Source organism: Bubalus bubalis, chromosome 12 (genome assembly GCF_019923935.1).
Source record: "Bubalus bubalis isolate 160015118507 breed Murrah chromosome 12, NDDB_SH_1, whole genome shotgun sequence".
Lineage (NCBI taxonomy): Eukaryota > Metazoa > Chordata > Mammalia > Artiodactyla > Bovidae > Bubalus > Bubalus bubalis.
This window is the reverse complement of record NC_059168.1, coordinates 94,896,932-94,915,334: the sequence shown is the minus strand read 5'-3', so window position 1 is coordinate 94,915,334 and position 18,403 is coordinate 94,896,932. Positions and strand designations below refer to the sequence as shown.

The 18,403-nt window shown below is 41.8% G+C and overlaps 1 protein-coding gene across 2 annotated transcripts in view; it reads left to right on the top strand.

The window, feature by feature from the left end:
- The first annotated feature begins 3,293 nt into the window (after positions 1-3,293).
- The window catches only part of PSMB7 (proteasome 20S subunit beta 7), a 57,545-nt gene continuing 42,435 nt past the window's right edge, over positions 3,294-18,403 (top strand). Inside the window, exons 1-5 of one of the 2 annotated variants that reach the window (XM_044926332.2) lie at positions 3,294-3,452; positions 3,892-3,985; positions 4,746-4,843; positions 6,027-6,167; positions 12,031-12,146. In XM_044926332.2, the coding sequence (XP_044782267.1) occupies positions 3,391-3,452; positions 3,892-3,985; positions 4,746-4,843; positions 6,027-6,167; positions 12,031-12,146 (511 nt within the window). In that variant the 5' untranslated portion in view covers positions 3,294-3,390. The remainder of the gene's footprint in view (positions 3,453-3,891; positions 3,986-4,745; positions 4,844-6,026; positions 6,168-12,030; positions 12,147-18,403) is intronic. The other variant, XM_006072198.3, reaches the window with a different exon arrangement.

The following is an 18,403-nucleotide window of genomic DNA, read 5'->3' as shown; positions in this document are numbered from 1 at the left end:
GCTCGTGTGTCTGTCCTTCCTGCCTTCCCACCCCACAAGCTGCCGCTCTGGCCTTCTGAGCCTCTTGGTTTCTGCAGCATCCATCCTCCACCCAACCCTTAGCACACAGGGCTGTGAGTCTTTCTGGCCCTTCTCTCCTCCCTCTGACAGTGAACTCATGAGGTGCGTTTGTTTCATAGGGCTGCTGTAACAGTGCCACAAACTGGGTGGCTTAAATAACAGATAGAAAAGTATTGTCAGGAATTCCCCAGTGGTCCAGCAGTAAGGACTCAGACTCTCACTGCTGAGGAACCGGGTTCAAGCCCTGGTTGGGGAGCTAAGATCCTGCAAGCTGCAGGTGTAGCCGAAAAGAAAAGAAAATAAGAGAAACTTATCGTCTCACAGTTTTGAAGGCCAGAAGTCTGAGTCTGAAAGCAAGGTATTGGCAAGGTATGGTCCTTCTGAGGGCCATTCCAGACCTCTTACATAGCTTCCAGTGGTTTTCATGCTCACAGGGTGTTCTCCATGTTTGAAGGTCAGTCTCTAAATTTCCCCTTTGAAAAGGACCTCAGTCCTACTAGATTGAGATCTACTCCAATGACCTCATTTTTACTTGATTACCTCCTCTCTCCAAATAAGATCACATTCTGATGTACTGGGAATTTGAGATGTCAGTGTATCAATTTTGGGGAGAGGGAACAATTCAATCCATAACAAGAAGGAGAGGAACTCCATTGGATTCACCTTTGTGTTCATTCTCTCAGGGCTGAGCCCAGAACAGGTGTGAGAGAGTGGGATGAACCTTGTGAAAGTGGTCTTAAACTCAATTACTATTTCTACTTACTGAGCCTGTGGCATCTGGGGCATGTTGCATTATGACCTGTCCTATCCAGGTCTTATGGAGTTGAGCCTCTCTCATCAGGAGGGGGACATTTCTAGAACAAAGCCTGTCCTTTTACTTCTCACATTCAACAAAGCAGAAACTTGGTGAGCCAGGAGATACTCACGCTTTTTCATCAGTAGATTCCTGTGGAGGCAGGTGAGTGAGACTTCATTTTCCTTTGTTCTTGTTTAGTCACTAAGTCGTGTTTGACTCTTTGTGACCCCATGGACTGTAGCACGCCAGGCTTCCCTTCACTGTCTCCTGGAGTTTGCTCAAACTCCTGTCCACTGAGTTGGTGATGCCATCCAACCATCTCATCCTCTCTTGTCCCTTTCTCCTCCTGCCTTCAATCTTTCCCAGCATCAAGGTCTTTTTTACTGAGTCGGCTCTTTGCATCAGGGAGCCAAAGTATTGGAGCATTAGCTTCAGCATCAGTACTTCCAGTGAATATTCAGGTTTGATTTCCTTTAGGATTGACTGGTTTGATCTCCTTGCAGTCCAAGAGACTCTTAAAAGTCTTCTCCAGAACCACAGTTTGAAAGCACTCAGCCTTCTTTATGGTCCACCTCTCATACCCATACATGACTACTGGAAAAACCACAACTTTGACTATACAGACCTTGTTGGCAAAGTGATGTCTGTGCTTTTCAGTATGCTGTCTAGGTTTGTCATTTTCCTAATGTCACACAAAAGAGCCAGAGAAGTAATGAAAAGGAACTTAACCTTTGACAAATATTTATTGAACGCATAGTTGTGATAGGCATGGTTCTGGGTGACTGAGATGCCATTCATTCATTTATTCATTCCTAGAAACAAGCTTGACACATAGTAGGTGCTGAGTGAATAACTTAATTATAGTTGAATCATTTAAATATTTGCTGAATGAACAAATTAATTCATCTCACAATTATTGGGGCTATGATCTATTTCTATGTAAATTTGAACAAGTTACTTTAATGAATCTTAATTTCCATCAATAGAATGAGTTGAATTATATAGCTACCTTTGAGGCTTGTTGGCAGGATGAAATGAATGTATTAACAATAATAGCTATTTATGGAGAAGTTGCTACATGCCAACATAAATGCTCTTTATGTACAGTTTTCAATTTTCACAGGAGCTTTTCAAAAACAGAAATAAAATCAACATAACAAAAGTATCACCATTTAAAAATGTGCAGCACGGTGGCTTCCAGTACAATCACAATGTTGTGTGACCGTTACAAGTATCTGATTTCAGAACATTGTCATCATCCCAAAAAGAGACTCAGTATCCATTAGACAGTCACTCCCCATTTTCTCCTCCTGCACCATCTCCTTGTGCTCGGTTGTGTCCGACTCCACGATCCCGTGGACCGTAGCCCGCCAGGCTCCTCTGTCCGTGGGGTTTTTCAGGCAAGAATACTGGAGTGGGTTGCCATTTCCTTCTCCAGGGGATCTCCTCCACCCAGGGATGGAATCTGAGTCTCCTGTGTCTCCTGAATAGGCAGGTTCCTTACCACTGAGCCACCTGGGGAGCCCCGCCCCATCTCCCAGTGACCGCTAATCTACTATCTGGCTGTATGAATTTGTCTAGTGAGGACATGTCATAGCAATGGAACCATACTATATGTGCCCGGCTTCTTTCATTTAGTACCATGTTTTCTAAGTTCATCTCTGTTGTAGCATGTGTCAATGCTTCATTTCTTTTAATGGATGAATAATATTCTGTAGCACTGATGTATCACATTTTGCTTATCCACTCATCAAGTTGATGGACATTTGGATTGTTTCCATTATTTGGCTATTATGAATAATGCTGCTATAAACATTTGTGTACAAGTTTTTGTGAACATCTGTTTCCAGTTCTTTTGGATATATACCTAAGAGACAATTGCTATGTCTATGTTTAATTCTGTGTGTGGGGGGGGAACTGCCAAATTGTTTTCTGGACAACTGCACCAGGCACATATAAGGGTTCCAGTTTTCCCTCATCCCTGTCAACACTTGTCATTTTCTGTCTTTTTGATTATCAACATCTTAGTGGGTGTGCAATGGTATCGCACTGTGATTTCTAATGACTAACGATGTTAAGCAATTTTTTTTTTCAGGCTTCTTTTTTATTTCACAGTAACCTTTTTAGGCAGCTGTTTTCCCCACTTGACAGCAGAGGAAACAAATTCAGAGTTGCAAGGAGGCGGTGGGGCTGTGGAAATTTGTCTAGTGAGAAATTGGAAATTGGGTGTGCTTGTCTCTGAATCCCCATGATCGAATTTGCAGTAGACACCGCAGGATGCCGGGTCTGTGGCGTGTCCCCCTTAGATAAAAAGTCCTTTCCCCCTACTCCGGGCGTCAGTTTCTCCTCCACTCTACTTGAGGCGCTCTACTCCAAACATCTCCAGGCTCCTCTAGGAGCCCGTACCTCTAAGATCAATCGCCCAAGCACGGAATTTGCTCCGCCCGTTCAGCCCTAGCTCGCCGGTGGCGCCGGAAGTGATTTGTTCCTTTTGTTGGCTCCCGCCCCCGGCCTGGAAGTACTTTTTCGGGAAGATGGCGGCTGTGTCAGTGTATGAGCCACCAGTTGGAGGTTTCTCTTTCGATAACTGCCGAAGGTGTGGCCTTGCCCGGGGCCGGGTTCAGGGCGGGAGTAGGAGTGCGGTGTCGGGGTCGCAGTTGGGCTGCGGTCTGGGCCAGGAAGTCCGAACGAAGGGTGGACAGGAGGGGCCCGCGGCCCGCGGCCCCTGTGACTCAGGGGAATCTGGGCCTGAGTGTGGCTTTCTCCTGAGGCCGGGTCCGCTCGTCCACTTTCCCAGCGCACCGGGACACCCTCCATCTCCGTCTCCTTAGGCGTGGTGCAGGTCCTCTCAGACGCTCTATTCGCAGTAAAACGGGACAGTCCTCTTTGGGCGGGGGGAACCAGTCAACATACGGGCGCGAAAGCAAATGCTAGTCGTTTTTCCTTCTCCTGAGTTCCCTATTAGATACTCTTTCTGCCGGTGCGGCACAATGTGGTCCTGGCCTTCAACGCTTTATTCTCTCATTTGCTCTCAGAAATGCCGTCTTGGAAGCCGATTTTGCAAAGAAAGGGTACAAGCTTCCAAAGGCCCGGAAAACTGGGACGACCATCGCAGGTGTGGTCTATAAGGTAAGCCGGAGCTGGCTGAGAGCAGCAGGAACCAGGCCGCCTGGTCTCTCTTACTTCTCTGGGCTGTGTGAGGAAGGGCACATCTTACAGCCTACTACATCAGGAAAAGGTCTTTTAGGAGAGATTGTCAGTTTTTTGTGCACTTGTCGACAATTTATATTCTTACCTCGCTTTGCAGTTTTCGATAGGAAGCCAATTTTCTGTCTTAACGTTACTATTTGAGGAAACAGAATGATGTAGTGGGAGAAACGAGATTTGTTTAACCGTTTAGCCTTTTTTTGTTGCTTCTGACTTTGTGCAGGTCACTTTCGTTCTCGCAACCACACTTTCCCGTCCAGGTGGACGTAATAACTCCTGATCTAAATTGTTGTAAGGGTCAAAAGAGATAACTGGTTGTTATTGTTAGAGGTTAAGAGCGACGACATCTTTTAAAAAGAAATGGACAGACCTGGCTAATTTAATGGAAGGATTTCTGCATCGTAATCCAGACTTTTCTCATATTGGCTCTGTGATTTGTAAGGAGTTTACTGAATCTCTGAGCCTCATTTGAAAACAGGAACGATAGTTCTACTGTCTACTGAGGGTTCAACCAGTAATGCTTATTAATAAGCCTTTTCTTGAATGCTGAAAGTATAGCACAATATTTCAGTGGGTGGGGGAGTGGTTCAGGGAGCAGGGTGTGGTCAGTATTGTTTTTCCTGAACTAGAGGACTGTTTGTATATGTGAAGTTGTTTAAAAGTATGTATTTTTAAAAAACAGGATGGCATAGTTCTTGGAGCAGATACAAGGGCAACTGAAGGGATGGTTGTTGCAGACAAGAACTGTTCAAAAATACACTTCATATCTCCTAACATTTAGTAAGTATTGATTAGTTCGAATAACTCATTTTTAAGCATATCAGGGGTAAAATTGCATTTACTGTTTCTTAATAAAACCTGTTGTTCAGTCTGCATTTTCTGTCTCCCTTAAATGGCATTTCCATCGACATAAACTAGTTATCTTCTAGCTCTCTTTTTGCTTTAGTTCAGTTTTGACCCAGTTCTGCCTTTTGTGTGCATTTTGAAGCCGCTCCCTCCTACCCTTCTCCTGAGGCCTTGGTTTGAATTCTTTTTTCTCAGCGGGACTATTGCAGTTGTCATTTAAATGGTCCCTCTGCTTTTGGTCTTTTCTCTATTGTTCAGTTTTCTGCCATATTGGGTTTTGTAAAACACAGATCTCATAGATCTCCCTTTCCTCTTTAAAATTTTTTCAAGAGATTTTTCACATTTCACACTGCTTTCAGGATAAAATTGAAACTCTAGTATGATATTAAAAGTCATGTATGATTTCACAAAAAGATTATCTTTTCATCCTATTTAGCTGCTATCACCCTATGTTCCGGTTATACCTGGACTGTCTCTGTCTCCTTCATGTCCCTGTCCTCTCATGTCCAAGCTGTTTTACCCTTGCTTTTGGAGCCCCTCTGCTTAGAAGTACTCTTTCTTTTCTGTTTGTATAGTGTTTTTATTCTCTCCTTCCAAATCCAGCTCAAATGAAACCTCAAAGATCAGAATTGCTCTTTCCTCCAATTTCCTGTAGCATTTTCTACCTGTGCTACTATATTGTAGTATATGTCTCTTATACTCAACTTTGAAATGAAGTGCTATTACTGTGTCATATTTTCTTTATCCTCAGCACTTTGGAATGACTGGTACCTAGTAGTAGATACTTGGTAGATGTAAATTGCAAGACTTTTAACATCCTTGCTCTTTTGTACAACTTGAGTGTTTTCTTAGATCCATAATATGCACACTGTTAACATAGAAACTAATGATTTTAAAGGTTCCGTTGCGCTACAGAAAATATATTTACATGTAATTAGATGTGCACTTTTAATTTTATGTTTATTTAAGATTGGTTAGAGTAGTAACAGTGCATGTTTACTCAAAAACATCTGTCTATGTCCCTCACCTTTGTGGATGTTGTCCAAGAAGCTCCACTTCTAATTGAGCCCTTTGGTAATTACATTTCAGCCACACTTCTTCTAATTATATTTTTTAGTTGTTGTGGTGCTGGGACAGCAGCGGACACAGACATGACAACCCAGCTTATTTCTTCCAACTTGGAGCTCCACTCCCTTTCCACTGGCCGCCTTCCCAGAGTTGTGACGGCCAACCGGATGCTGAAGCAGATGCTTTTCAGGTAAGGTTTCAGGATGGGGATTTCTATAGCATCTTTTTCTCATGTCTTAGATTTTCAGCCAAGGGAGCCCTGGAAGCTAGAGAAAAAGCATTCAGAAATACACATTTAATCCAGAAATCAGTTGTTACTGAAAAGCCACTTTAATTTCATAAGGCTTTTGATAATGTATTTGAATTTATGGGGTCTGGTGTTTTGTTTTCTTTTTTCTCCCGATAAATGAATCACATGTGACCAATGGAATAATTTCCTGAGGCTTAGGGTATTGCTGGATACAAAAACCCTTTTTGTTCTTAGAAAGGTAGAGCTGGAAGGAACCTTTAAGTTCATCTTGTGAACATGCACAAATGATTATTTCCTCTCTCTCTTTTAGGGGCAAGGTAACAGTGAAATGAAAAGTGACAATTTGTAGTTAGCTGTGAGTGGGTATAATAGCGTTAATATCAACCAACATTTATTTGTTTGTGCCAGGCTGTGTGCTAAGTGCTTTATGCATGATCTCACTTTATCCTTTTAGCTCCGCGATTGGGCTGTTAACATCTCTAATTATAAGGGAACAAACTGAGGCTTTAAAGAGGTGCAGTCATTTGCCTGCCCTTACCTTCCCTCCCTACTGACTCCCATAGAGAGTCCCTCTTAGTAGTTTTGTTTCTCTTTAGTCCTTAATAGTCACACCATCACTTTGTGTTTGTATAGGTCTAGACACTTTTCACATTTTAAGTCCATTTTTCATTTGCTCTCATAAAGAGAAGAGAGGCAGTGTGGTATATAATAATGCCTAGGAAATAGCCTAGGCATTTAGTCCTGAGTTGTAACACTGGTTTCTCATTTTGTGACTGCCTTACCTTTAACAAATTCTCTCCTCTTTCCTTCTTTATAGAAGGGACACCTTGATGCCTTTTAAAAATTTTTTGAAAAGTTGATCAGAGGCCTTTATTCTGGCCCTCATCATTCATGAAGCAACCTACATAAGACATTTTAAAGGGGGGCAGGAACAGAGAGCAAAGATTGTAAGCTGGCAGCTCGCAGGCCATATTCAGCTTGTAGAGAAATTTCATTTGGCTCGCATAGTGTATTTAAAAAGTAGTGGCAAATAATTATAAATTGGGAGCTTTGAATTTAAAATATGGATTTCCAGCTTTTTTTTTTTTCCCCGATAAAATCTCATATAAAGTGGGCTGTAATCTGAGACTGAGTGGCTATTGTTGCCTTTAGAAGTGAGAGCGTGTGTTCTGGTATGTTAGTCCTTGTGGTTCACTTCCCTATTTCTTGTCTGCCTGTGCCTTCCCGTGAATTTGCAGGTCTTCATCATGGCCCTGGGCCCTCAGTAAGTGGATATGAGGTTTAATGTAGCTGTGCAGCAAGGCCAGTGGAATAATTCCCCCTTTATACAGTGGAAGATACCAGGGTTTATGAGTCATATGGCAGGAAGCCTAGTCATACTTATCCAGTTCCTACCCTGACTGTACTGAGTCTTTATGTCAGCAATTTCCATTTGTTTATGTATGTAATCATCATCCTAATACTAGAGAATTATCACCTATCAGATTCTTCCAGGACAGTGTGAAAACTTGTTAAAGTACATCTGTTGTCAGGATAACTGGACACTTGTGATTTTGATTTTAAATGCAAAGCTCCCTCTTGTGGTTTGTGTGGTGCATTACATTTAAAACAATTTTTAAGCTTGTAAAATTACAGTAAATAGCCTATTTCAAGATTGCTTGCAGTGTCATTTAAAGCATTTAGCTAAATCTAGCAGATGTTTCTGTTGATCTCTTTAGAATGTTTCAGAAATTCTAAAATCTCTTGTTTCAGTGTTTGATCTTTTGGTTAACATACTGTGTAAAAGTTGAATTTTATCAAAGCTTTGAGAAGAAAACTTAAAAATTTATGCCAGGATCATTATGGTTCTGTCTTTTGACATTTTTGTTAGTTACATAAAGTGAGTCACTAGTATGGGGGGGGGGAAGCATAGATTTTGACTTTAGAACATTGCTTCAAATCTTATCTACAGTGCTTACATTGTGTGACATTAGCCTGTTCACTTCACTCTTCTAAGCCTCAGTTTCTACCTCAATAAAATGTGGATAATAGTTCTGTTTCTCTAACTTTTGGGGAGGAAATGAATAAAGAACCAAGCTTATGCAGTGCCTTGTACAGGGCCTGATACACAGATCCTCATTCAGAGGCTGAAATAGAGTACAGGGTGTACTCTTATTGCTATTTTTTTCCTCCTAAATAATCCATTTTCTTGTATGTGAATCAGTGAGAAAAGAGGGTTTGATAAACAGAAGTGAGCATCTTTTTCCTTACTTAAACAGTACTTTTATTTTTCTTCTTTGACTAGATGTAGAAGATGTAAATGATACTTGTTCCTTCTGAATATGGAACCTTCTTATTGAGTCTATCAGAAATGTTTGATATACTAGTGTATATTCTGGAAACTATTTGAATATGCAGAGGCTTTAAAAACTTATTTTATTGTACTTCCCCCCCCCCTTAACAAAAGATATGTATATCCATTGTAGAAAATTTTGAAAATACTGAAAAGCCCAAAGAAAAAATGAAAACTTTGCCATTTAGGGAGAATCACATTTTGGCTTTATATATACATTAATGCTTCTAATCTTTTTGTTTGTTTGTCCATTCATTTGATCATTTCCTTCTGTCTTTCTTTCCGTAAGTGTATGTTCACAGTAAAAAAGCTAATATATGTTTAGATAGATAAGCAAAAAAAACAAAAACAGAAATTATCTGAATTTCTACCACGCATAAGCAGTTGATGCTAACAGGTTAATGTACACTCTTCAGGGTTTTTCCATGTTTAATAATACATGTTTTGTTCTACCAGAATGGGATCCCAGTTGTGCTTTCTGTTTGTAGGTTATGTTAGGTAATATAACCTGATCTTTTCACCTACGAGTAGTTTCCATGTTGGAATATTTCAAAAAGAAAATAATCTTTTTTTCATAAGTTATTATAAAAGTAATGTATGATCATTATAAAAAATTCAGACACTGCAGAAATGTGACAGGAAGGAAATACATTTCAACTGACATTCTGCCACTGAAGCACATGTACTATGAAACTTTGAGATCTGTTTTTTGAGACCTTTTCAATGGCACCCCACTCCAGTACTCTTGCCTGGAAAATCCCATGGATGGAGAAGTCTGGTGGGCTACAGTCCATGGGGTCGCTAAGAGTCGGACACGACTGAGCGACTTCCTTTTCACTTTTCACTTTCATCCATTGGAGAAGGAAATGGCAACCCACTCCAGCGTTCTTGCCTGGAGAATCCTAGGGACGGGGGAGCCTGGTGGGCTGCCGTCTATGGGGTCGCACAGAGTCGGACACGACTGAAGCGACTTAGCAGCAGCAGTAGCAGCAGCATACTCTGCATATACACACGCTCATATATGTGTTTGCAAAAGTGGAATACTGCTCTGTGTTGTTTTGTAACTGGCCTTGTTCACATAATAGTGTATTATGGTATTGTTCCCGTCAGTAGATGAGCTAGCTCAGCATCTAGGGATTTTACCTTGAGCCTGTGGAGGAGTCTATAGACCTGTAACTCTCCTGGAAGAGTTAAAAACATCTGTGTACACTTGTTATGGGTGAGGATTCCACAGTTTTAATCACTCTTTTAGAGGGGTCTATGCCACATAAAAATTTAAGAGCCATTGAGCAACATCTTAATTTTTGTTGGATCACAGTAATCTATATTATTAACCAATTTTTAAAGAGTAACAATGTTGCCTGTTTTAAGATGTTTAATTATAAGGTATTCTGTGGATCCTTTGGAGTGTAGAATCTTTAGGTGCTTGTGTTATTAATTCTTTAGGCTATATTCTAAAATAAATTCCTAGAAATGGAATTTCTGGGTCAAAGATAGGAACATTTAACATTTTAATACATATTGCCAAAATTGTAGCCGGAGATTGTTCTAAGTTATACTACTATCAGTTGTGTGTGAAAAACGGGGCCTGATTTTTAATGATTATGTAGTGTTCTGTTGTATAGTTAGCTGTATTAGTTTAGGTAATTCTGACTGTTTACACTTTTCTAACATCATAAACAGTTACTGCAGTAAACATTCTTATGAATTCATTTCTGCATATTTGTCCTTTTATATCTTTAGAATTAGATTTCCTGGAAATAGAATTTCTGGATCAATTTTTAAGGATTTCATTGACTTGCCAAAATAGCTTAGACTCTTTTAAAGGCATCAAGCAGATTATGTTTTAGCTTGGAAGGGAACTAGCTGGTTATTATTGACTCTAACTAAACAGTCTGTTTGGCAGGAGATATATATATATATATATATATATATAGTGGATCAAGCACTGGGCTGGGGTGGGAGTGGTGGGTCTGGTGATTCTCTGGCTTCTTATCCCAGAGTTCTGAGATCTACTCTTGAACCTGCTGCCAGCTTATGTGGCTTAGGACCAATTTCTTCCCCTGTCTGGGCCTCTCTTCCCTCTTGAGACTGCTTCTAAAATCCTTCCCTGCTCTTTATTTTTTCACTTATAAATGGAAGATTTGAAGTAATGTATTGGTAATCAAGGGACACAGGAAGTATTGGACTTGACCTAGAGCACTTCCTGATGGGTAACTGTGTCTCAGACAATCTAAAATTAGGACTTTGGTTTTTGTGTTAATTTATTTGTATCAATTTTAATGATTGTATCATCAGGCAAATTCAGCATATTTTAGTTTCATTTTTCTTCCCAAAGAGCTAAAGGCTTACACTGCTGCTGCTGCTGCTAAGTCGCTTCAGTCGTGTCCAACTCTGTGTGACCCCATAGACAGCAGCCCACCAGGCTCCCCCATCCCTGGGATGCTCCTGGCAAGAACACTGGAGTGGGTTGCCATTTCCTTCTCCAATGCATGAAAGTGAAAAGTGAAAGTGAAGTCGCTCAGTCGTGTCCGACTCTTCGCGACCCCATGGACTGCAGCCTACCAGGCTCCTCCGCCAATGGGATTTTCCAGGCAAGAGTGCTGGAGTGGGGTGCCATTGCCTTCTCCAAAAGGCTTACACTGGAGAACTTTTCATCCAGCATGTTTATCCAGTATAGCAGTTCTAATGGTAAAAAAAATTGATCCATATATAGGGAAAGAAATCTATAGAAGTGTAAAACCAACCAAGTAGAGAGTCCAAAGGAGCAAATATGTGCAGAATTAAACAGATGGGGTCAGGTGGAAAATGTCTCTCCCATGTTCCTGAGAGAGATGGCTTTAAACTGTGGACAGTAGCAATGGGTTTATAAATTGTCATGGAGTTATTTCATGGTTCATTTCCCTGCATAATGAAATACTTATTTCTTTTACTCAGTATGAGCTCTTATCTGCCATAATTTTGTGGATTTATTCAAGGGAAAGGTATTTTGACGTAAGTGATTTTCCTGTGGTGAGGTTGATAATTTGAACAGTTTTAGTTTAGCGACAATTCACCATTGACTTGGAAGGGACCTTATTTGCGAATCACAGAGGTCTGATGGGAGGGGTGTTCGTGGTCTTCGGAGTAAGCCACGCTTGGCTCTGAGACTTCCTAATGTCTTTGGGTTGGTTTTTCCTTCTCTACAATAAGAACTATAGTGTCTTCTTTTGAAGGGGGTTGTGAGGCAGAGATGATGTACAGCACATGGGTGCTTCATACAATTTACAGTTTTTTTGACTGATAGATGTTCAGGTATGTTTGCTCCATTCCTCATTTTTTCCCCATCAGAACAGTAGCTGTTTAATGAAGCAGCAGTAGTGAAAGAAAAACTTTTTGTTGTCTGACTTTTCATGCAGCTTTTGAATAAGTTATAGTGATGCAATGTAGACTCATATTTTTTTTTTTTCTTATGCATGCTCTGATCACCAGGTATCAAGGTTACATTGGTGCAGCCCTTGTTTTGGGGGGAGTAGATGTTACTGGACCTCACCTCTACAGCATCTATCCTCATGGATCAACTGATAAGTTGCCTTATGTCACCATGGGTGAGTGTAATGTTTCCCTGATGTTTCAGAATCCTCTTATTTACCAAAGTAGTCTCTAAAAGAGCTGGTTTATTTCCTGATAGAGGAGGCAGCACAATGTGCTTTGATTCCTTCTACAAATATCTGTTGATTTCCTCCTGGGGATTAGGCCTGTTTCATGTGCTTGAGATACAGCAGCGAACAAAATTTAGACTAAATGTCTTGTCTACAAGGAGTTTATATTTTAGGGGGAGTGGACAGACAGTAACAACAGCTTTATGTTAGAAAACAATAAATACTAGGAGGAAAAAACATAATGTAAGTGATATTATACCACGGTTATGCAAGATACTACCTTTGGGGGAAACTGAGTTAATGGTGTACAAAAACTTGGTTTATTATTTCTTACATCTGCCTGTGAATTGACAGTTATCTCAAAACAGAAAGTTAAAAAAAAAAATTAATGCAGTGTAAGGGGACTTGAGAATGTTGGGGTGGAAGCCAGATAATACTGTTAAACAGGAAGGTTACAGTAGGTTCGTGAAGAAGGTGAGGTTTGAGTGAAAGGGGCTCCCAGGCAGAAGGAAGGCTAGACTGGAGGCCTGCCTTGGGGGAACAGGCCTGGTACGTGCAGAGAGTTTTTAAGTGACAGAGTCTCTGTTTGCCATTTAATCTCTGAGGGATCCTGGACATTTAAGGTTCCTCTCTGAACCATGATTTCCTCACTCTGAAATGGTGTCAATAATACCCACCATGTGTACAGGTTACGATGATTAAAAATAATATATGTAAACCATCTGGCCCAGTGCCTGTTCTATAAATAGTAGCTACACTTTTTAGGTCAGCTTTGTACATTTGTATTTTAGCTCTAAATGCTAGATGAGTATTTGTTTTTTAATAACTTAAAAAAAAAAGTGATTAAATTACATTAGAAGAGTTGGGATTTTTGAATGTAACTCTCATGCTCAATTTCTGAGTGAAATTGCATGTATCTAATTTGAACAGGCCATGTGTAACCGGCGCTTTTCTAGATGTTGTTTAACCCTCACATTTTTTGTCTTGGTATCTTGGCTCTGCAGAGCCGGGGATAACTGCTGCCTTGAATAGTCTGAAAATTGTTAGTGTGAGACTTTGCTATTTCATTGCGTTTAATACTCAAGCCTCTTATAAGGTTTGTATACAACAGATGTTCCCTGTTTGTGAGAAGAATGATTTTCCCCAAGATACCATATGGAATAGTTATTTTAAAATGAAGATACAGTAATTTTAGAATTGTTTTGAATTCTTTGTTCCATTTTATTTGTTCTCTCCATCAAGATACTATTTTTATTTCTTCCCATCTGGTGCCTTTAAATGGTAGTAAAGGTGGAATAGTCTTTTCTATTAAGTAGTTTCATTTCTTCTTTTTTTAAGTAAAAGAATTTTCACACTTGCAAGAAGGTAACAAGAATGTACAATGAATAGTCATATATACCCTTTACTCATTTTTGTCACCTAACATTTTGCCACATTCTTGCTCGCTCTCTGCTGGATTTTTACTATTTGTGTGTGTGTGTGTGTGTGTTTGTGTGTGTGTGTGTGTAACCATTCAAGAGTAAATTGTGGACACTATAACCCTCTACCTCAAAATCCTTAAGAATGTTCCCTCACATCCCCTTGATGACATCATCAAAATCAGAAAATTTAACAATGATACAAGGCCTTTTCATTTTTACGATGGGAAAATTGAGTTGGTTTCTGTTGCTTTTGAACTGTAGTAATTTGTCTTATGAGCATCGTCCCAAACTTAGGAAAGGTTATTGAAAGTGAGTAAAGCAGATTTGTGTCTGCTCATTTCATTCCTGCAAGTCCACTTAGTGCTCTGTCCTGGCCAACAGTGATCTTGCTTCCCTCCAAGTCCAGTGTGAGTCCACGGTGATGGCCCCACACTTCTGCTTAGAAATCATTACTCTCCATAGTCGGGCTTTGCTTTCATGGAAGATTAAGAAGAGCAAGATACCAGTAACATCCGATTTTAGAGACCCAAGTATTGTTACTTTTAAGGTTTAGTTTGTTTGTTCCCATCTGTTCATTTATTTATCAACTATTTCTTGAGTGCCTTCTGTGTAACAGCACTGTAGCAGGCTTCACAGAGCAGTGGATGTCTGGATCCTTGCCCTCAACATACTCTCAGTGTAAGGGGGGAGATAGATGTATAAACTGACAAGGGCAGTAGGTACAAAGGCCAGTGGAGGCCCAAGGGGGAAACTGGAAGAGAAAGCTTCACTTCACTTGAGCTGAATCTTAAAAGAAGGATAAGTTACTTTCACTCATTTATTAGAAATTAATTTAGCCTCTACTATGTGCTTGGGGGACTTCCCAGGTGGCGAAGTAGTTGAGAATCTGTCTGCCCTTGCAGGAGATGCAGCAGACATGGGTTTGGTCCCTGGGTCAGAAAGATCCCCTGGAGAGGGAAATGGCAAGCCGCTCCAGTATTCTTCTTGGGAAATCTCCTGGGCAGAGGAGCCTGGTGGGCTACAATCCTTGGGGTCTCTGAGAGTTGAATACGATTGAGCCACTGAGCATGCGTGTGCTAGGTACTGGGAATGTAGTGGTCAGGACAGCACTTATCCTCAGGGCTTATAGTCTTGTGTGTGAGACAGGAATTAGACAGTTAATCTAATACACATTAATAAATACACATTAATTGGAAAGAATGCGCTGTGCTAAGTGCCCTGGAGGAAAAGAACAATTATAAGGGAGAATTTCTAACAGGAAAGAGTATGTGGATAATGGGTGTTTCGAAAGTCCTTATTGGACAAGTGACAGGAAAACATTTTCAAATGAAAGTACTTTATGAACATGACAAACATTCAAGTGCAGGAAAATATGTCAAAAGATAAGTCCCTATTTCATAGTAACCAGTGTTAAGAGTTTACTGTGTTTTTTCTCAGGAAGTGTTTTATGATCCACCTTTATAGATCCCTATTATCTGTTATCTATCTGTGTATTCCTATTAAAAATACACTGCTGAAGTTATGCTGTAAATATTGTTCCATTCCCATTAACTTGTTTCAAAGAAAATTTTGTATCAGTGCCTATAGATCGATATCAAATCTATAATAACACTGTCCTAGAAATGTACTGTATGTCTGTACCAGGACTTAAGTGACCATCTGTCCTGTTGATGAGTGTGTGTCTTGGTGAGCTTGTATAAATACATCTGATAAATTCCTGGTAGTGGAGTTTCTGGATTAGGGTGGGCATGCATGTTGCTCAGAATTCTCTGTTGAAAGCATTAGAATCACTGGATGATTTAGGAAAGGAGGAATTTTTTTTTTTAAGGATAGTAGATGACTCACAGAATAGCTGGGAGGGCAAGACCTGGGTGTGGGGCTGAGAACAGTATCAGAAAGCATGCTGCCGCATGGGCCCGTTGCAGGCAAAGGTAGAATCTGCAGACAGCACTGCTGGCCTGGCTGGCGCAGGCCCGCTCTCTCCTCACTCTGCTGCCCCGGCTGCCTCATCCAGAGCTGAGGCTTCCTGCCATCTCACTCACGGTCAGAGAGTTCCTTCAGGAAAGGGTGGGTGCTAGATTGCTGATGGTGGGTAAAGTTCAGTCATCTGTTCTTAGAGTGGTGGGGTTCCCCAGACACAGGAAGTACAGCTTCTGGGCAGCCCCTAAAAGTGACAGGTGAGTGCATCTTACCTTTTGAGAGCTGTTGCCAAACTGCCCTCCAAAAAGATAGCACTAATTTATATTCCTGGAGAAGGCAATGGCACCCACTCCAGTACTCTCGCCTGGAAAATCCCATGGACAGAGGGGCCTGGTAGGCTGCAGTCCATGGGGTTGCTAAGAGTCAGACACGACTGAGCGACTTCACTTTCACTTTTCACTTTCATGCATTGGAGAAGGAAATGGCAACCCTCTCCAGTGTTCTTGCCTTGAGAATCCCAGGGACCGGGGAGCCTGGTGGGCTGCCGTCTCTGGGGTCGCACAGAGTCAGACACGACTGAAGCGACTTAGCAGCAGCAGCAGTAATTTATATTCCACCAGGAGAATGTGAGAATGCCCTTCTCTTATAAGTTCTCCTACTTTGGGTATTCTTGCCAGTCTGGTAGGTGAAAGATGGGAAAAAGTAGCTCTTAAACTGAGACCTGAATGGTAAGTAGGAATTAGCCAGGAATTTGCCACCCTGCTCCCTACCTGCCAGAGAAAGATTTTTCAGGCCCTGCGGTTCATAAGGGACCAGTATGGTCAAAGGCCAGAGTTTAGCTGGATGGGTGAAGTGAGTGCAGTGGGTGAAGGGAGTGCTCCATGCTGGGGGCACAGCAGAAGCAAAGACAGGGAGGGATGAGGATGTCTGGGCTTTCAGGAGGGTGGAGGAGAGGCAAGGCTAGAGAGCTAGTCCGGAGAGTCCCATCGTACAGGCTGAGTTGTCTGTGTCGTGGACGTTCCCGTCTACTGTTTCAAGCAGGAGATGATAGGATAAGATTCGTTGTTGGGGCAGGCTGACAGCCTTAGGAAGGAGGATTGGCATGGGGAAGTCTGGAGGCTGAGAGTGAGGTAACATCTGGCTGGAAATGTTGAGAGAGTGGATGGGTCCAGGGATGACCACGGTTGTCCTGGAGACCGCTCAGAAACCAGCCACTTGGCCCCATTGCAGTCTCTGACCATCCTCTCCTGCGCTCCTCAGTGCCAGTTCCTTCCCAGCTCTTGACCTCAGTGCTCCTCCACTGGGGTCACCTCCATTCCAGTCCGGCTCTGGACCCTTTTTCCTGTTTCATTTCCTCTTCCTCCTCCCCTTGTACCTCAGGCGCTTGTGGCAACAGGCCCCGAGCCCTCCTGTGAGCTGCTCCTCCCCGCTGCTGCCGTGCTGCCTCCTTTCAGAAATGTCTTTTCTGAATGTTCATACTCCTCATCCAGGGCCTCACCCAGAAGCCTTTCCCTCGCGACTGCCCCAGGCTGTTAGCAAGTCCCTCTCCAGGCACTTGGTGTGAAACTTGATTCCAGGATTCAACTTTGTCCGTCCTCTGCTGTCCCAGCCCTTGTCCTTCCTGCCCCTGCAAGAGTCGGAGATCTCTGTCCGTAGAATCTGTCTTACTCCCAGAGTCTGTGATTCATGACTATTAGATGTTGAGTTAATGTTCTGATTGCCTAACTTGGTTGTGTATGTATGAATCCTAGTGTTAGAAGCCTTAACTGCTGTTTGTTGTTTGTGAACAGGTTATGGAGCCCCTGGGGGAGGGTTGGTTTAGATTGTGTTCCGTTTGTGTGGCCCCAGTTGGGCCGTAAGAGAACAGTACAAAGCATTGCATATAGGATAGGTCTTTTCTTTTTTAGCTTTGTATTATTTTAGCTTAAAGCTTGTTTGGAGGTGCCCTGTGCCAGTGTCGCTGGTGCTGTCGCATTATTTTCAGTTATAATTCCCTGCAAGGGATGCTGTCATTGTCTTCTTACTCATGAGAAACCTGAAACTTAGAGTCACTGGCCTGCCCGTCACCACCCTGCCTGGGAGCAGCAAAGCTGAGATTTGAACCCTTGTCCTTCAGCCCAGGCACACCTGAGCTTACCACAGCTGCTTTGATTTTTATCATCTTACAGATGTTACTTCATTAAGCTATTAAGCCTTGCTTCTGAATACTGAAAATATTTACACAAATCCCCAGGGGCATTTATTTGTTTGGCATATTTTTGACTGCCCTTTGTGAAGATTTTCTATCCTGCATATTAAAAGTAGTATTTACTGAGACAGCTTTATAGTATCAAAGGAAACTTTTCAGAATTATACACAATTCTACCACCCGAAGACAACATGAATTTTATGTTTTGTTTCTCTCTAATCCAAGTCCATTGTGAAGAGCAGCCTTTTATCAGAGAATGTGAAATAAAATAACAGTTCTTGTGCTGTCCTGGTTTTGTCTTTGTCATTCTCTTCGTTTCTTTCAGCCACTGTTCAGTTTTGAGCAGGGCTTGACGCCTCTTTCCCTGTGGTGGGAGCTGTGCTGGGCTGCCTTTCTTCCTGATGAAGGAGTTGTTCTGGCTTCCCGTGGAGGCGTTTGTTGTTTTCCTTTCTTCTCTCTTTTTTTTTTTTGAGGGGATGGGGAGTTCGATATTGAGAGAGAACCCCAGAAATGCCAAAATGTGGTGGGTTTTGTCTTAATTCACGTGACTTACTTTGGGTGAGCTACAAAGCAGACCTCCAGCCACAGATGAAATAGAAGGCCCTCCTAACTGAAATGTGCGCACTGAGCGTTAACATTCCCTGGGTGACTGAGGCTTTCCCTAAGTGTGCTGT